The sequence below is a fragment of the Falco peregrinus genome, chromosome 10 (genome assembly GCF_023634155.1).
Source record: "Falco peregrinus isolate bFalPer1 chromosome 10, bFalPer1.pri, whole genome shotgun sequence".
NCBI classification, from domain to species: Eukaryota; Metazoa; Chordata; class Aves; order Falconiformes; family Falconidae; genus Falco; species Falco peregrinus.
This window is the reverse complement of record NC_073730.1, coordinates 17,838,439-17,862,929: the sequence shown is the minus strand read 5'-3', so window position 1 is coordinate 17,862,929 and position 24,491 is coordinate 17,838,439. Positions and strand designations below refer to the sequence as shown.

The 24,491-nt window shown below is 41.0% G+C and overlaps 1 protein-coding gene across 1 annotated transcript; it reads right to left on the bottom strand.

Annotated features, from left to right (window-relative positions):
* Positions 1–135: 135 nt before the first annotated feature.
* On the bottom strand, positions 136–24,491 carry GTF2B (general transcription factor IIB). The gene is made up of 7 exons (XM_055815104.1): positions 24,365–24,491; positions 21,688–21,794; positions 10,209–10,342; positions 3,392–3,538; positions 3,126–3,255; positions 2,196–2,477; positions 136–641 (listed from the first exon to the last, which is right to left on the bottom strand). Exons 1-7 carry the CDS (start codon positions 24,379–24,381, stop codon positions 508–510), a joined length of 951 nt encoding a protein of 316 aa, XP_055671079.1. The 5' UTR covers positions 24,382–24,491; the 3' UTR covers positions 136–507.

The window sequence follows — 24,491 nt, the reverse complement described above, 5'->3', positions numbered from 1 at the left end:
GAGCGTTTAAGCAGCCTTGTGACCAAGTCCGTAAGCAGGAAGCTAACCCTACCGTTCTGTGGACTGCATTCCCGCTCTCAGCATGCGGAACAGTATGTGCCTGTCAAATTGCAGTCATATTCACAAGATGGTAAGTGTTTTTGGAAAACAGTTTATTTGGGAATTACATAATATTTTAAATTTTCCAAAATACATCTTACGAGATCCCTACAAAAGAAATCTACATAAGTACAACAATATGAAATTAAGTTTGTTGCAACAATCATTAAATACTTACTTCCACTAATATATACATACAAAATGCCAAACTGAACTTTTTTACCCTTGGAATGTGTGCTGTCTTCCAGCAGTTATGCTCCATCTCCATATCCTCCAGTTCCACAACATGAAGACTCAATATTAACACTTTGTACATCCTTTATTATAGGCAAAAATCAAAAGTTTGTTGTTGGGTTTGGTTTTGTTGGGTTTTTTTTAATGAAAAATTAAAAGTAACACTCTGCAATTTCACAGCTGTGGTAGCTTGTCTACGGGGGTATCAAACTTGAAGTCTGCTGGGAAGAGATCTGGAGCTCGAGGATAGATCAGCCTGTACGATTGTCTAATCGTAACATCAGCCACACCAGCAATATCACCAATTTCTAAGATAAAAAGCAGAGAAGTGATTAGTTTTTACTTTTGACATTCGCAATGAAGAAACCAGCAAGCATAAATTCTCGAGCAGTGCTACACACTTAGCTTAAATCCTAACTCTCCGGAAAGGCTGGTAAAAATGGTTTTAACGACAGTGACTAATATTTTGCATATATAAGTCTGCCTTCTCATGTGCCGTAATTAAACTTCTGCTATTAATCTTGAAGTAATATTTTCAAGTTGACCGAGGATCAAGACTGCAGAAGTCATCAGAAGCATCTAGTCCAAAGTCTACATGTGCCCAGCAATATTCTAATAAATTATCATCAAGATCAGGATCTTCATTTTTGCATTTAACTTAAATACAAGCAGAAACAGCAAAAATCTTAGGCATAGACAAAAAGCAGTAACTTCAGCTAAACGTGAAATGCATTTACCTTACAATGTACAGAGAAGTAAGCCGGCAGCACAGAGCACCGTTTAACGAGCTGAGAAAACACTTGTTTGAGATGCACAGAAACTCTAAATTTATTCAAGATTTAACCAAGTTTGGATTTAAACCTTGAACTGTGAAAGCCTTCAGCATTGTCCGAGGACACCGAAGGAGCATGGAGGCATGTCTCTATCTACGGCAGGCAGCTGAATTTTGTTTCAACGATCACTCCTCTTAAGACACATAATCCAACAGCCCAAGGCGAGTGAGGATGAAGGCGCCGTACTGCTTGGGCTCTACATCACTCACACGCCCAGGAAACTGCCAGCACAACGAAAGCTCCAGGGGCTGAATAAGCTGTGATTAGTGCAGAATAAAGCAGCACAACCTGACAGATAAAAGCTATTCTTTACCTAAAAGCAGCTCTCCACTACGAAATTGCTAGATTTTTAACATTTCTAAACAGGACGAGACACATCAACAGAGCTTCCACAGCCAGCTGCCAGCAGTTGGATCCATTTGTCACACCAAGTTCTAACCCCAGCAGCCTCTGCTCCCTTCCTGCCCCGTACGCTGCCCCCACACAGGCCTGTGTCTCTTGATCCCCGGAGGCACAGCCATGCTGCTCCAAAGCTCAGGAACAGCCTGAACTCTCCGTCTTTACCATGGGCTCGCAAGAATCAGGGAGCATGTACCAATCTAGGCGATTCCCTGGCTGCTAGGGTTTAACCACTCGGTGTACTCTAAAGCCAGAACACTGCCTGCCACTGCCCTCAGGTTTGCGTTGGGAGCATTTCAGAGCAGCACGACGTACACATGCAAATACTAGCACGGGTAAAGTTAAAATTAGGCTCATTTGAATGCACTGGTCTATTGCATTCAAGAATTCAACCCCTAGTGCCAGAATAAAGTAAATTCTGTTCACGCTGAGCATAGCCAATTGCTCAGTTTTCATTTTAGGGAGCGGGAGATGCTGGTTTGGTCCTTGCTGTGTGCAATGAGAACAGCACTTCATCACTACTTTGCACAGACCTCATCCAAGTTTCACATTAACATTGAATCCTCTTTCAAGCAGCAAGACATGGGGAAGGGAAAAAAATGGAAAAAAAAGAAAAAAGTTAAGACTTACCTTTCTGTGTTCTTTTTTCTGCAGAAGCTTGTGATGCCATGTAAATGGCTGCCGCTGCTACAGAGATAGGGCTTCTCCCAGGAACCAAATCTAATTCTACAGCTTTACGGGCAATATGCGTTGCTGCCATTTGTACTTGTTTGGGAAGACCCAGATTGGAACAGAATCTGGACATGAAGTCTCCAGTTGTAATCAGATCAACACTGGTTTCGAGAGCTTTCAAAATAAGTTTAAAACACCGGCCTATTTCCTTCTTTGAAATCCTGGACACCGCACATATTTCTAAACAAAGAGTAAAAATTTAGCCTTGACAGCATTTACTCCCCCAAAATAATATATTGAGAATCAAACTTGATTAAGACCCACAAAAAAGGCCAATATCATGAAGGTCACCATCACTAAATAAGCTTCGCACGTTAGTGAAACTTCCGAATCACTTTATCGGTGCACATTTTTCAAAAGGGGATAATTAAGACAGCTTGCTTAATAAGGGAAATTTGGTACTCAATGCCAAAAAAAGCTGCATCCCTGACAGGGAAAAGTTACACATATTTACTGCACAATTGTTGGTTCAAACTCAGTTACAACACTGCCCACCATCCTCCAATCAAAGCAATACCTTTTATGTTTCACCAACACTCAGAATGACTTTCAACTGCTGCATTAAGACTAAAAAGCTTGAGAGCTTTATTATAAATATATTTTATATATTTATAATATATACAAAGTAAGACTAAAAAGCCCGAGAGCCTGCTAACGTCACAAGTATAACACGTGTCCAGACTCCCTCCTACCCTTCCCCAATAAAGGTGAGCTGTAGCTGAGAAGAACCAACTCAAAGTCCAGGAATGAGAAAGCCAACCTCGTACAGTGACAGTAACTAGACCTGTACTTCACAGCAAAATTGAATCTGTATCACTGAAAACTTACCTTTAAATGTTCTTGGAACACCTTCTTGCCTACAGGCTATGTAGAGACAAGCAGAAGCAATAGCATCATTACTCCTTCCCTTCAGGCTCTTTTGCTCATACACTTGCTTGAATAAATTATTTGTTCGATCCTTCAATGCAAGAAGACTAAATTTAATTAACTCTAGGCCATTTAATTAGCAGCAATATCAAAAATTCATGTGCTCATTATATTATGCTAACTAAGTCAATGCCAGAACAATTTAAGGAAGGGAGACATGAACTTACAACTATATTTCTAGGGAGGTTGATTCTGTCTGCCATGTTCGTAATTTCTTTAAAAGCATTCATCATTGCCCGATCAGAGCTGCTCATAGTTCTGCGATTTTGGTACTTTGAATTCCCAAATTCATCAAAACTTGCTGCACCTGTGCCCTGAAAAGAAAAAAAAAAATTTTGTCAATAAAATACAGGCAACTTCCTCCTCATTTCAAGAGTAAACATCTTCCAGCTTTATCCATCTTAATTCGACGCATTCAGTTGCACAAATAACCATCACTGAAGTAAATCATACAATCGAGCATTGTTCCAAACATCAGGTTCTATACTTTACACAAGTCTCAAATTGTGAGTTGATTTCCAAGGACCACAGATTACGCAGGGCTTTTTTTTTTTTTTTGCTAGCGTCACAGTAGTTTAAAGAATGAGTAATACGTAGCCAACGTGTGCACCTCAATACTCCCGTCAGCAATGCTGAGGTCCAAGATTAGATTTTATGCAACCCGTATGTTATCTGGGCTGCATCTGCACTGTGGCAGACTGGCGCCTCAGAAAAACAAAATTTTATGGTCAACTGGAGACCAGTTGTTACAATGATAACTCAAATAGGAAAATGAAGGCATGAGCAAAGACAACATCCAAACCAATGACCTACTCAAAACCCGTTTGATACTGTGCCTGCTAGCACCTGCAAGCCTTAATTGTGGCAAAATGTAAATATCCATAGACTCTGCCTTTACAGGAAAACCACAGACCATTTAAAAGAAAAGCTCGAGGTCTTAGGAAAAGTAAGAGCCACCAACTCAACCTGGTAACTTCAAAAGAAGCTTCCTAAGTGCCTTTTTTTTTTTTTGTACCTTACAACCAATAGTGTAAATTGCATACTTCTATTAAATATGCCATCAATTTTGCCCAACTAGAAGGGTTTAAACTGTCTTCAATCGGCCATCAATCTGAAACACATCTAAAAAAAATGCCATGTCAGACCAGCAACAGCTGATGACAACAATGTGGCCTGTAAGATCAGAACAGCAACATCTGTAATTTATATTGCCTACTTACATGTTTACTGCCAGTGTGCGGGGCTACGAGCTCTCTCAGGCAGAAAATACTTCTTCACAATTCCACATCATGCGTAGAAACCTGGATTCCCTGAATCAGCAAGCATTTATTGCTTTCTGGCACCTTCAAACAATTTAGCTGGGCAGGGACACCCGACATTCATTGCAGACAGATTTGGTCATTTAAACAAGCTGATACGGTGGCTGCTGCAGACAGACCGCTCCGCTGTTCTGTTTTGCCAAGAACAGTAAGCACAAAGCAGATCTAGATCTCTGGCTGACTGCTAACCTGGCTATTCACACCCAGCACTTGCACACAGAGTTCTCAAGAAGTCAGCAACCTATGAGGACGCCAAGGGGGTACAACGTGGGGCCAAGACACAGCGAACAAAGGGCAGACCGCACCCTAGCACCTCCTTATTCCTCCCAGCTGCCCAGAGGGAGTCAGAACTCATTTCTTCTTTCCTGTACAGTGTTCTTAGGAATTGCCCTTATATTTTACAACGGCCTATGATTCTGTAACCTTTGTGGTGCACATCTGCATTTAATACATGTTCTTTGGCTGACGCTATTAACGCTCGCTCTTGACCATTCTCTTACACTGTCCCACTTCCCTCACCCAAGGACTCCACTACACATGGGCTCAGTGGATACCTCTGCTGTTGAGACCTGTATCTGTCGGCACACACACTTTAATGCTGCTGTGGAGACCGAGGACTCCAGCACAGAACCCTCCCTCACAAGTTTCGGTAGCCCCTTGAATAAGCCCTCTATGACAGATGCTAGAATCCAAGATCATTATTGGGCTTTTTTTTCCTGCTCCCTCAAACATCCCCACAAGTTAAAGAACCACGCAGAAAACGATCCTGGCACCAGCACAGCAGAAAGCTGCTTCAAGGGCAATCCTACTTCCCTGACTCAATGAACACTATCCAAAGGTCCCCAGCAAGGTTTAAAAGCAAACAAAGAGCAAGAATCAAGCACAACAAACCTCAGGCCACAAAAAGCATTACAAACATCTGCAACACTAGATCTTCCTTTCATAGATTACATCCCAACAACTTCCCTTGGCCCAAGTTATACAAAACACCCAAGTCTCAGAGCAAAAGGCTCCTTCCTGGCCATCACTCAGACCCTTGCTCCCAGCAATGCTTTAACACAGCAGCGTGCATCACGGCCTCCTAGACCAGCACCACGCACAAACTTTACAGGGACTGCACATGCTCATGATCTTGCAGATGCCAAAAGAGTGACCAGAAACAAAGGCCTATCAACCCCGACAGCAAGGCCCCAGTCCTTGTCTATTCAGGCTTCACAGCAGAAAGTTCTTTACCAGGAAACTGCTCTGTCCTGTGCCCATCAAGTATTCCCCTTCACCACAGGTATTTTCCCTGGTCCATCTACAATGCCTAGATTTATTTATTTGGGTTTTTTTAGCGGCTCTCCTAAAACTCTCATTTTTTACTTTCTTGCTGGTACTTATGGATTCCTTTTCCTTTGAATGTTTGCTTATGTATACTGGAAACTAGCAATGCAGCTATAGGCAAGTACTGTTAGCCAAAGGACTTCAGCCTGTCGGTATGAGCATTCTCCAAGAGACATACCCAATATACAGCTCACAACTATAAAAGGGTTGGAAAATACTCTTCAGTCTCAACCATCCCAAAAACCCACAGCAATTCTCCCTGCATTTACTATTTAAATGTACCATCAACTTTCCTTCTGGAGCTTTTCAATTGAGGGACAATGCTTTGTTGGCTTCAGCCCTTGACAACCATGTTTGGAGTCCCTTTTCCTTCACAGGAAAAAAAAAAAAAAAAAAACAAACCACACAGAAGCCACAGTTTAAACTGAAATCAAACAGATTTTAAGAACTCTGCATTTTACTGTTGTGGCCTGAGATATCTACTCATACCTTCCCATCTCAGCAAGAAAAGTACTTGTCAAAGTCAGGAGTTCCACCTGTTTGGCTTTCAAACAGAGCAGAAACCGCATGGATACACCCTGGAAACAGCCTCAAAAGACAAGAGTGAGAAAACATGCTGTCCAGTAAACTGTGGTAATCTCTGAAAGGGTTCAATGGAGGTCAGGCTTGCAGTGCTGGCAGCCGACAGCTTTGTACCCTGGTGTATCCCCTTCCATAGCAGAAAGCAGAAGGATCACCAACATCATTCACATCATTGACTTGGGGTTATTCACAGCACCAAAGAATGCCCCCAGAGCCGGCAGCCTTCTTGCCCAGTACAACCAGTTCATTATATAGTCTGATGGAACCTTCTTTTCCGAGCACCAGCCCTTGGTATCTTGGCACTGCTTATCAATACGGCACTTCTAGATCCAGGCCACACAGGCTGACAACAGGCAGCTTCCTTTCCGAGGCGTCTGATCCAAGGATAGAAGTTATACCAAGAGATTGCACTGGGTTTCTTGTTCAACCAACCTAAATTCTCTTGTAGTTGCAGTCACTACAAAAAGGAATAGATTCTACAAAGTGTGACAAAAGACAACTTCTTCCACAAGGTAAGTAGCAAAACTCAGTTTTCTTTTAAATTCATATAAAAGCGTTCCTTATATCAAGGCAGATCTAGAAGCTGTTTGTTCAGTTATTTTTCTTCGATTTTACAGAAGAATTTGAGAGATAACTATAATATTCTGGCAATCAAGTCACAACTAATGCCAGAACTCACCATGTCTCCAACTGATCTACACCGTCACCTGATCAACTGCAGCACAGTATCGACTTTCAGGTACTGTTGTGTGCCAATATCCTCAAGATCTGCCTGAAGAACACAAACCACTTCCACCACAGCCAGCTATGCTATTCGTCCTCCTCTTCACAGACAAATTATTCTTTCTTCCAATGCAGGCTGCTGCTGTCTCAGACAGATGGGTCCCTTAAATGCTAAAACCAATTAGGAACTAATCCCTTTGCACGGGCAAAGCAGCCACTCTTTGGCTGCTAGCAGATACAGACCACATACCCCCAGCAGAAAGGAGTCCCAAAGCAGCCCCTCCTGGTTTCGAAGAGGAAAGAGTGACAAAGCCATCCTGTGAAGCGGAACTGGCCCCCTTCTTTTACTACTTCAAGGCAACAGCCAGTCACCAGAAATTACTGTTGTAACTGGCAGGTAGTTCAGACCCCATTTCTACCTGTGTTCCCAGGAGTTTACAATACATCACTAACATGGCGTGCCATGAGAATTATCCATGTCCTCTTTTGGATTTTCCACAATACGGGTTGTGGTTTGGGGCGGGGGGGGGGCGGGGTGTGGTGTGGTGGTTGGTAGTAGGGGTGTTGTGTGGCATGGATTTTTGTTTTAAAGATTCTATTATCATCTGCAGCTCAAGCAGAAAGGAATACTTCTACTCCTTGTCCCATGTGACAGGCTAAAGCAATCTCTGGCACACAAATTTGGGGTCCACTCCAGGCCATTCTAAGACTTGTCGTTAACAGAAAATAAAATCTTACCCTGCTTCATTCTCTGGGACCCATGAAGGCTATTCTGTACCTGTTGGATACTACTTACATTCTTCATTACTACACCAATTTCACCCCTGTTCAGCCACTGTGCATATCTAGGTCAATCCTCATCCCAGCCTATTGCCAGCAGGGACTTTAGAAGACTGCTTGAGAAATGTACTATTTCCTTGGTTTAGTTATTTTTGCCGCAAAATTCATGCCCTTTCTGCACTGATAGGAAATTTCTTCAGCATCTTCCAATATCAGCCATTCTCTCCCTTTCAAATGACTGAGGAAAAAAGCAGATCCTGATACAGAGTTCACATCAATGAGCTGACAGCCCAGAGGCCCTGCTCACTGGCAAGACAAACACAGGAACTCTCGTTCAGAACACATCCTGGCTTGTCAGAGATTCCCAATTTACTGTAGAAAATAGGGTGTCTCTTCTGTAATTCCTCCCCATGCAAATAAAATATCCATGGTAGGACAGACAGACCCCTCTACATTCTCCAACATGATCCTGGCAGTTCCAGTACTTGACTTTTACTCACAGGTCTCATAGGTTAAATCACACCACAGTGATGTTTCCACATCTTGTCTTCACTGAATGGCCCTCTGCTACACAAGTTAGATCATGCCTATTCTGAAATGTTCTAGATAACAGCAAAACTGTTTCATTAAATGAATGTGCATCTCTGAAAAATTCTAGATTTCATTGAAAACCAAACTTTTCACCAACATTTATGTCTTTCTCTCACTGAAGCTGCTATCCCTCTTGTTCTAAATGAGGATTTGAACCTCCAGAGAGAAGAGGGTTAACACCACAGCTCACCTGGATACAAATTCTATCTTTAGCTGAAATACCTTTTGTCTTTTTCAACAGGAAGGTTCTAAAAGACCTCAGAAGGTCATTCTACCTACTGAATCAAACTGAGCTCCCAGAAACAAACCCTGTATTTACACAGTCCCAAAATGAGACAACAGTGTAAACCTGGAGCAAAAAGTCCATTTAGCTGTCTGTAAAGGTCTATTTCTGATCTCTATCATATCTGACCAAATCAGTGACAGAAATCCAAGCCCTGAGAACTACAACCTTTCTGGACCTATACAAGTGACATTAGAACTCCAGTGACTTCTACAGCACCACTTCACAGAGCTACTTAGCCACGCCTGGTTTTTTAATGAAGCAGTGCAGAGATTTGTTTGCCTAAACAGAGCCCAGAAGCCACCATAATGCACCCTAAAAATGTAGGGGGCAGCAGTGCTTGGTGTTGTCCAAAACACAAGCATCTACTTGGACAATACTTTGCACAGAAAGGTTCTTTTTCACCAATGGTGAAAGATTATCTGTCCATATCAGTACTCACTAGTTGACTTCATCTCTTTGAAGAATTCTTGGTTGAGAAGTATGGTGCACACTCCCCTATACGTATCCATACATATTTTGGTATGTCTACCTCTTCATCCTAGCCACATCACCGGAACAAAAACTTCTGAGAAATCCTGGTGCACATGTACAACACACAAAGCAGCATTACATTTTTAATTGTTACTTAGCAGCAACTGGACCACCTCTCATGAAACATTCAAAAAGTCCACAAAAATCAATTTGGGTCTGGCAGTAAAAAAATGTAACACAAAGTACAATGAAAACTTACCTGGGTCACTACTTAACTAAAGGGAGTGCATTTGCACCATTAATCTTGGTGCAAATTAATCTTCATGGGAAACAGCAAGATATGGCTGTACCACTAAATTTCAACTTAAATATACATTGAATACTTCCTTCTGGAGCACTCTCACCATGAAAGAATTCTACATTTAGTGCTTCAACATTAACAGGAAGAGTATGTACACCACGCATGTCGATCTCCAGGTCTCCAATATAAATCTGATGCAGATTTTATTACCAAAAAAAAAAATGGTAATTCAAGTTAGGCACTACTAGCTAGTGAGACCTCAAAACTAAGTATCTGTTATTTCAGAATCATCTTAAACGCACACGTTTTGTTTGCCAAAGCATGTCTTTAAAAGATTGCAACACCAGCTTTTCTATTTATAGCCGCTTACCAAAGAATGGCAAATAACACCACAACACTGCAAACTTTTCTTTTGTTGAAGAGGTCAGCCCTTTCCTGCTACCCCCAGGAAAGAGCCACATGTTACACACCACTGAAACCTAAGAGTTCAGTTTAAACAAAATTCCTCTGTAAACACATTCTCTAGATAGTTTACCTATGGACATACAAACACGTACGTGACAAAACCACTCACACTTATTAAAATTAAGTATTTTAAGCATTACCTTGCCAATCATTGTACTCAAGTCACCGTCGCTCAACAAAGGATTCTGGGTATCCCCAACTCGAGACGGATCTTTTGTTGCTTTGTCATTGCTGAAAGTTCTCCACTCTGACCCTACGTCTATGACCCGGTCACCTGAGTTCACAGAAAGCAACAGTCTGCGTTAACGTAACATTTTGAAATATTTCATGAAACATTAGGTTACACAACCTGAGCTCTCCCTTTTAAGATGGCAGTCTCCTGGCATTCCCAACAGAACAGTAACTTGCAAGACAATGGACCAAAACTTGGTATTTACACATTAAGTTGAAGGCAATGGGGAAAAAACCTGCAACTAGAGCTGCACAGAAAACATAAATAACTGAAGAAATGCATCCAGAATGCAAAAAGTTACAGTTATCCTTAAAGCATCATGGGGTCTTCAACACACACAAGACATCAAGACCTTTATTTCAAGCTTGAGGTCACAGCTGCCTACAGATGTTCTCAGGGCTTAGACAAATGAGCAAGTTATTGTAACTTAACAAGTTCTCTCACATCTGCCATGTGTCCAAAGTGCACATGTGCATTATCTATCATGCACAATCTCATTAAGCTGTAGTAAATCACTTCTGTGCACAAGCTCCAGGTCCTTGGTACTCTGAAATACACCACTGTCCTGGTTTCAGCTGAGATACAGTTAATTTTCTTTTTAGTAGCTGGTGCAATACTGTGTATTAGATTTGGTGCAAGAACAAAGCTGACAACACACTGACGGTTTTAGTAGAAACATTACCTAGCAACAGCTAAGTCAAGGACTTTTAAATTTCTCAGGCCCTGCCAGCAAGGCTATAGGGGCACAAGAAATTGGGAGGGGACACAGCCAGGACAGCTGATCCAAACTAGCCAAAGGGATATTCCATACCACAGAACGTCACTCTCAGTATATAAACTGGGGGGAGTTGGCCGGGGCCTGCCAGTTGCTGCTGGGGGACTGGCTGGGTGTCAGCCAGTGACTGATGAGCAACCACACTGTACATCACTTTTGGGTTGTTTTTTTCCCTTTCCCTCTGGATTTTCTTCCTCTCCCCTTCCCTCTCCTTATTGTTATTACCATCATCGTGTTATTTTATTTCAATTATTAAGTTGTTCTTATCTGAACCCTCAAGTTTTACCTTCCCCCCCCCCCGATTCTGCTCCCCATCCCACTGGGGCAGAGGGAAGCGAGCGAACAGCTGTGTGGTACCTTAGTTGCCAGCTGGGGTTAAACCATGACAGCCACCTTCTAACCCACTAATAATGACATTTTGCAGCTCAATTCTTGTTCTCAAAGGGAGAACTGACCCTGTGCAACTCCACTTACAATGCTTGACAGTATCAACGTGCAATATATACACACAACTATTTCTTCTTAAACTCAGTCTACTCTGTTATACCTGGAAGAGTTTAAATAAAGATTCAGAGTAAGCAGAAAAAGCACTAAATCCAAATTCTCTGAACAAAATAACTTTACTTGCAGTCCTCCATTCATCTCACATTTATCTAAACCAACTTTTCAGATTAAGAAATAACTCTAACCAACATTCTGATGCAGGTAAAAGCCCTGCAAGTCATCACAACAATACAGTCTTAACAAAAAAAAACCAAACACCCCACACATCCCGCCACCACTGGCGGCGCAGTTCATTCTATGCACAGGTCTGGTAAAAGCTTCATCTCAAAGGTGTTGTTTCCAGAACAACACTACAGGAATATTTTTTAATACATGTACAAGAAGTACATTTTTCTTAGTTTTTGCAGTAAAGCAGATTACAGCTCTGTGCAGGGTATCTGAAGAAACTGCAATATAATTGTCACCCTGCTTTGCTAAACTTGCAGAAAAATTTGCTACATTTATCAGTGTTTTAAGCGTGTTGTGAAAGAAGTGTCTGCAAAAAATACGTACCACTGACTACATGAAAAATTTCCAGTATGGAAGTCTTAGTATGAAACCACAAAGAGTGATTTCACATGGTGAAAACATAAGCAGACAGAAAAAAAACACTCTGCAAACAATGGTAATACAAGATATGAAGCTGAAGAAAATACAGGAGCAATGGACAGATGGTGCAACTGCACAATTACTTGGTGGGGGGGTATCTATTCTGGAGTGGAATTATTCTGAATGAAGGAACTTTTATTTTTAACACAGAATATGCTTGAAATTGAAAGCAGCCAATAAACCGTAAGTCGTCACCACAACTAACAAGAAAAAATTTAGGTTAGAGGTGTTCTCATCAGTATTTGCTGACATGCTCACAGCTATGCTCCACCTTTATTTACTGCTCTGATGAAAACCAGGAGGGGGTGGAACAAAAATTATCAAAACCTAGAAGGTTAAGAATACAGCAGCAGAGTAAAAGGCAGCACAGATCCATGCTTTCTGCTACAATGGTCTCCCCTCCTTGCAAGTTTGAATTAGCAGAGTGGTGCTCCTCTAGCTCCTGGAGTCTCTGTAAATATTTGATTCAGTAATGCTCCTTCTATGGCCTAGCAGTAACTTTACTTGAAGACAACCCCCCCAATACTGTTTACAGCATCTAAAAAAAGCAAAATGTACTTAAAATTCTGGCATGGTATAAATAGAACACTGAGTACAGGGCAATGATGTAATATTTTTCCACACAAGTGGGAATGACCTAAATGACTCACTCGGGGATCTGCCTCTTGTGAGTTATGAACCATTCCTGCTCTAACAAAAAAGCGTTATATCACTGCCTGCTTTGGCAAACGTCTTACAAACAGAGGATTGAGACTACTATTTCAGAGTGAGAAAAGATTAAGTAGAACAAATCACTGAATATAAAGCATTTGTGTAATTAAGATGCAGTATGCAAATATCTTTACTTTGCCAGGAGATCTGCTAATGCAGAAGTTTTTCTGTATACTCAGTGTCTAATGTAACAGGTCCTAGGAAGTGCATCCCTCCTTCAAAAGGCTTCTATAAAACCGCGACACAAGCTACAACTATTAACTAAAATGGAATAGGCCAAAAGGTTTCCATAAATGGAAAATATACTCAACTACAAGCAGCTAATTATCCCATCTGATACCAAAAAAACCCGTGGCATTTATTATTTTTAACTCTTCAAAACACAAAAAAAAAGTTGGAACTGTGATGTTATGATAGATGCAATTAAGCCCCACCCTAAGTAACTGAAAGAAAACCTTAAAATACTAAACCCTGTCTTACAAAAAGCAGTGTAAGGAATCAGCCTTGAAAACTGGTCCCGAGTTAACATTCCAAGTCCTAAACTGAATTCGCTGGGTCATACACAATGGAAGCACCGGGAAAATGGGTCTGACAGTCAAACATCAGAGTCAAAAAAGTTCCCAATAAGTACCTTATAAAATAGTCTCTGCTTTCTCACATCATTATTATATTGGTTTTGGCAACAGTATCGAGCTCCGATAAGTATGGGAGTGGCTGCATAATCCCTTCACTACTTCCTTTTGATGCAGTTCTTTTGAACAAAAATAAGCTTCACTAGAAAGGTTACATTAGACACTCCTTTATTTAACCTTCATCAAGCACACGAGTTCGTCTCCTCAGCTTCCTCCTCTGAAGCACATACCAAAAAAAAAAAAACGCAGTTTACAGGACCCAATATTTATGGAACCCATATCCAGATTGATATCCTGAAGCACCTTTCTGAACATACAAGTTTTTCCTCCATTGCCCCATTGCATTTCATAAACTCTTCCAGTACTCAGTTACTCTTTAAAATAAAAGTCTAATAGACTAACACACAGGCTGTAGTAGAAATCCACACTGCAAACTTCACTGACTCAGTTACCCACCATCTGAAAAGCTCATTTAGTAAAATGCAGAACTGTTATTCAGAACGGAAAACCTCAGACCAAGGTTAGTTTTCTTCACAACTGCCAAATGCAAAGAGCATGAGCTACAGAAATGGAAGAGTAATGGCTTAAAATATCTACATATCAAATTATAAGTTTATTCCCTCCCTAAAAAAAAAAAAGGTGATTTTTCAAAGGAATATATTTTCATTCAACAAGCCCCGATTTTGCAATTACATTACAGAGAAATAATACCAGCTATTTAAATGTTGCACTCCGCTTGCAGTAACACATAATACACACATATTTCGTTCTCTTTCTGCATTTGGTATTATCTGTTATATGAAGACAATATAGCTGCAAATTGAAGAAGTTTAATCAAAACAAGAAATAGGATGAAATTCAAGCATCAAGTAATGTTCTCTTCCATATCCAGTCTTGAAGCAGTTTTGAGAAGGTACATTAAGTCTTTTTCAGAGAAGCTCTAATGTTAGCTGAACATTGCATCAAGTTCTACATATTATTAACTAATATTTTAATTGTAACATAAACATGGTATTTAAGTTTATTGTACCGAAATACCAATTGTTTCTACAGAATGGTCCATTCTTACAGTTAGTTAAGGAATCTGCTGCCATCTAGTGAGCACATACATTAAGACTTTTAATTAAAAACACTTTACAGTGCCAAATTGAAAAAATGTAGAGAGAATTACAATTAATTTCAGTCAACTTCTTATTAACTATAGTAACGAGGTGCTGAGACAAACTACAATGGAAAACCTAGGTAGCAGACTACAAGCTGAAGAGGATGACAAAGACACGTAACTGCACAGAGCCAAGCTCAACTAAGCGTTCTCTTTTCCAGGCGAACAGTGCCAGCTCTCGGCCTCTCCTCATACAGAAGATGCTCCAGTCCCTCCATCGCTTTCCCAACCTTCTGCTGGACTTGCTCCAGCAAGTCTCTATCTGGTACTGAGGAGCCCAGAGTTAGACACAGTACTCCAGATATCTACTCTTCCACATTCTATTTATTAGCTTACACACTGCCCCATACAGTAGTACTCAACTTTATAGCTTCCAAAATATAAACTGAACTTTTTTTGTTTTCAGTTGTAGAACTTCTGTTTAAGACCAGATGTATTAGATGTTACCAAAGAATAAACTCCCGGGGGGGGGGGGGGGGGGGGCGGGCAGGGAACACCCATGCCCACAATTTTACTGAGATAGCTTTTTCTCCAAGATTTCCAGCCTTTTGTAAAATAGCAACTTTTTTGGCAAAAAGTTATCTTGTTTTCAATACATTGTCACCATGACAAATGTATCATCACCAACAGCAACACCAGCCTATTCACAAGACTCAGCTGAAATAAACAGAACTAGAACAGGCTTTGAGATGCTAAACAAAACCAAGTAACACACACAAAAAAAACACTGACAAAAAAAGACACAGAAGACTTTTGACTAGTTTCCAGACATCAACAACATCATACTAGTAGCAACGGGCAATTATGGATTTAAACAGACAACTTAGTACTGCAGGTAAACCACTGTTACAAGAGCAAAGGCTTAGCAGCTCCTACATATCAAAACGATGACAAATGCAAAAGGACTTCCAGGCTTCCTAAGCCATCAACTTATTGTAATAGAGGAAGCAAATGAGTAGACATGTTTAAACAATCCAGTGGACAAGTCTGGTCAGTTGAAGTTACACCTTTCCAGGACTTGTGGTCTTTGAAAGACAAACAGCTCAAGTACTTGTGAAGGATGCTCCAAACTATAGAATCTCAATGAAAAACGTTGTGCCTGATCTACACTATATCACAAAAATAAGAGGCTTTTGACTCTTGCATCCATCAGGGTTGTTCAGATTATTTATAGCCCTTATCTGCCCTAAATCACTCTGCCAACTTGACACTGAAGTAAAAAATTTACAAAAAACATACCCCAAATTGGATGATTCAAAATGTTACTGATACTCCACTAGACAAATTAGCACTTCAACTAACAGAAGCATTCTTCACAGCAGCCCTCAAACACCTTCGGTTCCCAGCTCAGAACCCACTAGAGAGTCTCCTCCATCCTCCAGGCGATTTCATGCTAGGAGCAGTACTTATCGCAGAGCCTGACAAAAGATGCCAACTTTTGACATCCAAAGCCTAGGTTTCCACTGTGACAAGCGTTCTTGCTCTAACAACAAGAACCATCACCCTTGTCTTTAAAGTTGAAATGGGTTAGACTTAACACAGACTATTTGAAATGCTGACTCAAGAAGGCTAGCAAATGACTTTCTTAATATTACAAATTCCCTGTGTAAATCAAGCATCCATGAATGCTCATGCAAAAAAGTCAACTACTACTTTAGCTACCAGCATCCTTCATTATTAGCTTTCCTGTGGATGCAAAGAGTTTTACATGCAGGGACTAACTTTTGCCAGATACTTTTCAGTGCTCTGGACACCCAAGTACAGTAACCAGATAAAAGGTGCTAATACGCTTCCATACCTAACGATTTTTTCCTATTTCAGTAATATTTTACATCGAGATTTCACATTTCTTTTTTAAATGTTGATAATACACTCAAAAATACTTAACCAGGAACACACACCCCAAAGAAAAAAGATTTTTCACCATTTGGAGGTGTAAAGATACTAGAATAGATGTAACTGCCCCCTACTGGAGTCAGAAATACTTAAGCACCTTCTCCACTTAAAGGATACTACCAACTGCTTTTTAAAAACAAACAAAACCCAGAAAATTTTCTTCCGTTTTCATAAAAATCACCATCTATGTATAAATGCAATCAACCTTATCCCTAATAACAGACATCCTGAACAACGGACTAGCCAGAGAGGCAATTGTGAAACCCCTTCCTACTCATGTGCTATATCATAGAAGAAAAAAATATCTGCGGCACAGTTAAATCTTATCTATCCTTCACAGACCATACCTGAATTTAAGATGCATCATTTAGATCACAACCTTTTCAGAAGCATTAGTGTCCTGGTTTCAGCTGGAATAGAGTTAATTTTCTTCTTAGTAATTAGTACAGTGCTGTATTTTGGCTATGATGTGAGAACAATGTTGATAGGACAGATGTTTTCAGTTGTTCCTGGGTAATGTTTATACTAAATCAAGGACTTTTCCTTTCTCTGGCCCTGCCAGCCAGAGGGCTGGAGGGGCACGGGAAGCTGGGAGGGGACAGCTGACCCAAGCTAGCCAAAGAGGTATTCCATACCATATGACATCATGCTGAATATATAAAGTGGGGGGAAAAAAAGAAGGAAGGGGCATTTGGCATTACGGCATTTGTCTTCCTGAGTAACCGTTACGCGTGATGGAGCCCTGCTGTCCTGGGGATGGCCGAGCACCTGCCTGCCCACGGGAAGTGGTGAATGAATTCTTTGCTTTGCTTGTGTGCATGGCTTTTGCTTTACCTATTAAACTGTTGTTATCTCAAACCTTGAGTTTTACATTCCTTTCCAATCCTCCTTCCTATCCCTGTGGGTGGCGGGGAGTGAGCAAGAGGCTGTGTGGTGCTTGGCTGCCGGCCAGGGTTAACCCATGACAATCAGCCAACCAAATATTCTGACAGAACTTTGCAACAGCCTTACTGCCGATCATAAGCTATTGAACCACTTCCCTCAAAATTCTTTAACTGAACACTCTTCATAGAATACGTAGAACACAGAATCAACATCTGAATATAGGTCAATCTGATTCAAAGCTTTAAGCAGGTTGATATACGTCCAAGAAGTCTCACCAGCTGAAGACAGACTTCTGTTTTTTTTAAGAAAGCTATCCAAAAAGACTCCATACAAGAACACTGTTCTCTAAGCCATATTACCTGCCTACTGAAGCAGACAGGACTAAACAGTTAAAGTCACTTACTACATGCTGAAAATAAACCTCTCACTGCTTCAACTCCTGCACACAAAGACAACATTTAATGAAACTATAGAATAGTTTAAGGGAAGTCTTAGGTCAGAAAGGCATTCCTATCTCGCCGAGACACTACACAGCCACACATGCCACTAGACTCATTCTTAGCCCCCTCTGAAATTCAGCTCACCGCCTTGCTACATCAAGAAAATTCAGTGCTTTGTATTCCACTTCGATTCTGCTTTCTTCAGCCTCTTCTGGCATATCAGCTGACTTCCAGCCTTTTTTACTGCCTAAAAGGTAGTAAGCAAAATATTTGCCTGTCAAGAAAGAGGATTTACTAGCCTTGTGTTCTTGAACAAAATGCTTCTCCCCTGCCAAGTCTGTCTGAAGAATGAGATATGGTCAACATTTTAAATGAACACAGAACTAACTACTTCTCCAAACCCCAAAAACCTCTCTTAGTGAATTCTCAAGGCAGCACATGAACAATTACTGTACCATATATCCTAGAATGATTTGAGAAAAGTATGTATAATAAAACACAAGATTCATGACAGCAAATATACTTGGACAGACTTGTAAAGTTTCAGATGCACATCAATCCAGATTAATAACAAGATTCCATGGATAACTGCAATTTAGGTCTCTGACTGCCTTTCACGCAAAAGGCAACTAGCAGGAGGAAAGGTTAACAAGTTGGAAACAGTTACCATGAAAAGACAGAACACAAGCTAATCCAGGAAAGGTAACAGTGAAAAGGCAGATGAGTTTTTAGTAGACTGAAGCTGTATTGTGAAGCAGCAATAAAACAACCACCAGCTTAGTTATACTGGACATTACAAGATTTAATTGTTTTAATACTGCACAGCAAAACAGTACAGTTCACTTAGAACAAGCAAAAAATGCTGTGCAAATAAAAATAAGCATCCTGGATTTAACTTGAAATTTCAGTCTGAGACACTCGGAACACCCCCTATGAGTACAAAAACCCTTTGACTGAAAATCTTTCTCAAAATCCCAATATACAGCTCTGCTTAAGACATGGAATTCAACTGTTAGAAGAGCTCCTCCTCCTCACCTCCTGCTCCCTCCAACTTTTCTACTGCTTCACCCTTTCAGCAACAGACCTTTATGGCTGAGGTTGCATTTATCAGCCATAATAATGGCATAATAATGCATAAAAATGCATAATAAATGCAACCTCAGCCATAATACTAGTTATTGATTTCACCTCATATTCCCAGAAGACTATGCACCAGCTATTTTATCCTATGACAAAGTTTTACATTTAATAAACTCACAGTCTGTCCACAAATGTGAAACTTTAGTACTTCCCCATAGCAAGCAAAAAAAATACCAAGTGGAAATACTTAGTTTAGTCAAAGACTCTTTACTCTTATTTCACTTAAACTGTATTAAAAAAACAGTGAAGTCACATCACCATGTACTTTACAACAGTAAAGTAAATGCACAAATTCAGCATTAGCCATTCTGTTCCACGTACACCAGCAGTGCTCTGCAGACACCAGAATCACAGTATTTTCAAATAAACATTTAATACTTCTCTGGCTACAGAGTACATTGAGTCTTTGGGGTTTAACTATTCTAATTATTCCTCTTCAGTGATAAAGGTCTTACTAATTTTCAGCCAACCTCAAAACACATTCTTATTGAGCCCTGTTCACAGCAGCTACACATCATGACCTATATAAACCTTGAAAACACAAATCCACAACTTTTCTATGTAAAAGCAGGAAATTAAATCACTACTCTAAGGGGAACGTGTATCACTGAATCTGTAACAAAAAAGTAGGAAGTGTTCTCATTTGGAAACAAAATGTTGTCTTCACTCCTTTAAAATGCTCCTACTTCATACACGTCTCCAGAAAACAGACATCAAGAATTGGATGTTTTTCTCCTGCTCTAAATTTCTTACCAGACTAGAAAAGAAAATGCTGAACGTTCACATTTCTGTTTGGTCATGCACTCTTCAATTATTTATCTTCATCTGATTTAATTAGTTTTCCAAACTAGCTGCTAGATACCCTAGCTAATGAATTGGACACATGCAGGTAAACCAAATTGCTGAAGGAAAGCAAGACAGAATGAGAACAATCAACACAAAAATAAATGTTGAAGCCTTTTAGCGATAAATCCATAGAAAGACCTACTTAAAAAAACACTGAACTCTTAAAGAAAAAAGACTTTTTACCCTACCAGTAACGCTGGCTGTAAAGGACTAAGACCATTTTAAACATATTTTAAAAATTCAACTCAGCAAAAGTTTTTATAAATATTCTAATGATTTTGTTCATCAAAAATGCTGACAACGTGAACTAAAGGAATCTCCAATGATGTTGATTCAGAAGAGACCAGAGAGTAAATCTCTAAAGCAAGAACACCTTGTGAGTAGGCAACAGAAGGCACACCAAGTGAGACTTCTCAAACTCAGGTTCTAAAAAATGAAATGTATTAAGCAAAACCTTTCCCTCTTCTTCTAAAGCCAGAAATATCTAAAAAGTTATGAACTGATCAAGATGGGCTTTTCTAAGCTTTGGTTCAACTTTTATGGTAGCCACACAAAGACCTGAACATGGACCAAGCTACTTTTAAGCAGTAACTTCGAAGCCTATTACTGTATTTCAATTGGAAATATTGCTGTAGATATTTGAATTTTTAACCAGCAAATGTATTACAATTCACTTATCTTTACCAGATTTTTTTGCAATTTAAACAAGCCCTTCTTTTAACAAACCAAGTAACAATCCTCCCTCTTGCCTTTTACATGGTTTCATAATTTTAAAATATTTGAGTACCAGTTTCCTTTAACATTTACTTTACAGCTATACAGAAGTTTGCTTTTTGCATAAACAAGATGCACATATTTTAGTCACCTGGCTAAATTAATACTGCTTTTGCTGCAACTTATTAAGGCTTTAGCTTTACACTAACAGCTGTATGAAAATTTTTACTTGGGTGCAAGACAAGAGCCAAAACAAAATCACCACAGTCTAGGAGACAGGATTATAAAACTATCTGAAATATTTAGCACCACTGGATGAATCACGTGAATGTGTACCCTCAAAACAGAGATTTTCTTTTGGTCATGGCATGTTTAAAAAAATAATTTATTGAGTTAGGTTTAAACAATCATAACATGAGCATGAAAAGTTTCCCAGGCAAAAGGAATAAAGATAGTAAGATACTCATCCTAGAAAAGATACATAAAAATAAATATGCAGCATGTTCTATGACAACGTGGTTCTCTCTCCCACTCAAAGACAATGCCTAAAAGGCCTTTAATTTCAAATATTCCCTTATACTTAGAAATATGTTTTAGCCTGTGGAAGTTCTGCCACATGAATAGAGTAAAAGAGCTCAGCAAAATTCAGAGGAAAAACTGCATATTTACTTTGGATAATATTAAAAGCCTTAGGAGAAATAATTAACAAAAACAGGTGCTGGCAAGGATATCAAGAGAAATCCTTTAGGGCAGAAGATAACCTCTAATGGCAAAGAGGGATTAATTTTTATTTTTTTTTTGGTAAGCAGACAAAGAGCTTTTATTACATTTCTTATACTTGCCTGACTGAAACAACAGTCATGATTAAAGACAGAATACTGGACTAGACAGCACAATAGTCTAATTCAATATGGCAACATATTTTAAATTTTCAATCTTTAAAGAGAGTTATCATACACCAGTTTTGTGGGAAAACAATCTACATGCACGATTTTAGTTAAATACAATTCCTAAAAATACGAATAGCTACTTACCCACTACTAGTCCACACTCAGAACAAATCATATCACCAGCTCTGTAATCCTCTACTAAAATGGAATCTGGATGATTTGGGCAAGTCACTCTTGGAAGTACATCCAAACTAAGGAAAAAAAAAAATTAGAAGTGTTAATTACTTTTAACCAAGCAGGCTGCAAATCCAAAAGCCTAGGAGTTCCTTGCTGAAAAGAACACTGTAGTAGTACAGAATTTACAGCGACCTGAATGATAAAACATTACCCTGAACAACTGAACTTCACCTTTTAAATACTGTAATAATACATTTGACAATCAAGACTTCAGATCATCTTAAATTCCAATTTTTTGTGATGTATCTTGTACCTAAACCACTTCAAATTACAGCATGAAAAATGTAAATAACAGACATAATTAAGTGCAGTCTAATTCACAGTCTGTTACTAAATGAGGATCCCCAAGAAGTTTGTGGTGATTGTTTCATTCCAAGTGAGCCTTCTCACTCGTTCCAATCAGGTCAATGTTACTTACCAGGTCCTTAATTCAGGAAGTAGTACACACACTATGTATCAGAAAATAGCCGATTCTACCACTTTTTTTTTTTATTTTCATGTATTTGAAGAAAAAGTCTCATTTTAAATTAAGCAACTCATTAATTGTGAGACCTTCACAAAATACAAGCAGCTCGTGAAGGGGATTATGTGACAACTGCTTCTTATAACAGGCATCCGTCCCACATGCATCTTCAGGAGTTACAGCAGATATAAAAAACTTCCTATAAAGCATTAGTTCTATTTAACACAACAGCTTTTAGCTACTGATTACAGTAAAAACTAATTGCTTTCAACCAAACGTTTTTAAACCAAACACCAAATTCAAGCAAATTCTGTTAAAACTGGTAATTTCAAAATTGGAATAATAAGTATTTACAATTGGGGTCCATATATTCAACAAAGCCATTCTGCCTGAGCTAAAAAGCAGAGAAGGTACAAAAGCTGATAAAATACAATTTGTTGTGAGCACCCATCAACCTCAATCTGACCATGCAAAAAAACCCCTTCTAATCCTTTCAGTTGTAGAAAATATCCCATTGAAAGCGTAATTAATCAGAGTTTCCCCCTTTCAGACAAGTCCATTATTTCAGCCTATATTATTTTTTACTTTTTAGGTGTTTCTGATGAGTGAAAAAATAACAAAAAAAAACCCCACCACCAAACATTTTAATCCAGTGACTGTCCAGAAAAATATCTAAAACTTGAAACCAAAGTTGAAAACCAACATCGCTATTACTATTAAAGCCTCCAGAAAGAACATGCACACACAAGATCTTCAGATGCAAATTATGTTCAAAATACTACATAAAAGCTCTTTAAATTACTTTCCTTCTCACTACTCCCAGCCAGTAGTTTCATATGACAAGACAAAACTGTTGACAAAGCATGTGAAGCCACCTGATGTTTGTCATTACGCACATGGCTAGTGACACACCGAGCAAAAGAAAAAAAATAAAATCAAACCCAGAGGCCTGAAAGCATGCTAACATTGTTTTGTTTCAGACTTTACCTTCGCAAAACATTGTAACAATTAGCTTTCCTATGCCAGTTCTGACCCATTTACTTGGCCGTATATTTTGCACTCCTTGTAACATTACAGCTTCAGCATGCTGAGCCAACTATAGCAAAGGAAAAGGCATGGCACGTGTGTGAAGGTCCGTATCAGCAAATAGCTCCCGAGTTGCAGTAAGACACTGGGAAGCACTCCCTGCATCCTAGGACAGGTTCTGCAGGAGTAAGAGTCGCTCCACAGCCCGCTCCACGAGCCATCCTTCATTCCCGACTCGAAAGAAACCCCCGATGCACCTCCAGGGAAAATTCAGAGCCCGAGACCCGCTTGGCCACTGAACGGTGGCTGGTACGGATTTAGAAGCCTAAAAGCTGCTGGCAGGACCCGATAACCTGAAGCCACGCCAGGGAGCTGCCACCTGGGCTCGGAGCGGCGGCCGAGCGGCACCGGGGGCTCCGCGCCCAGGCGGTGCCCGCCCGTGGGATACGGCGGGAGGCTCCCGCTGCCCGCCCGCCGGCCCCGCACCGCGCCCGCTGCCCGCCGGCCCCCTCCGCCACAGCCCCGCGCAGCGGCACGGAGGGACGGCGCTGCCGGGGTGAGAGCTCGGCCCGCAGGAAAAAGGGCTCGGTCACGAGCGCCGGCATACCGAGCTCACGGTAACGAGGGACCCCGGAATTGAGTCACAAACGGCCACGAAATCCCCTAACGCGCTCGCTTCCTCTCGGAGCGCTACCGAGCAGGAACGCCGCCCCAGCTCGGCCGCCGCGGCGCTCCCGACCTCCGGCCGCCCCTCAGAGGCCGCTGGCCCGGGGGAGCCCGGCCCGGCCCACACGGGGAAGCGCAGGGAGGCCCGCCCCCCGTCCCCTGCCCCCGCGGGAGCCGCACACAGCGCGGCCCTGAGAGACGCGAAACCCGAGAAGGGCCGGCGCCGCCGCCAACCAAGCCGAGGACAGCGGGGCCGGGCAAGGTCGGCGACGGCCGCCGGTCCCTCCCCGGGTGGCGGCGGCAGAGACAACGCGGCCATTTTCTCTCCTGCGCCCCGGACAGGAAGAGATGGCGGAGACCCTCCCGCCTCCCCCCTCGCGGCCCTCCTCCGCACGGGCCCCTCCGAGCGCCCAGGCCGGCCTCCCGTACCGGCTCGTGGACGCCATCTTGCCGCCCTCCTGCCGCAGCGCCAGTATACACTCAGGCGGCGGCGCGTCGTTCCCGCTTATATAACGGCAGCGGTGGGCGGGGCCCGCAGGCGCTCGCTACGGGTCGC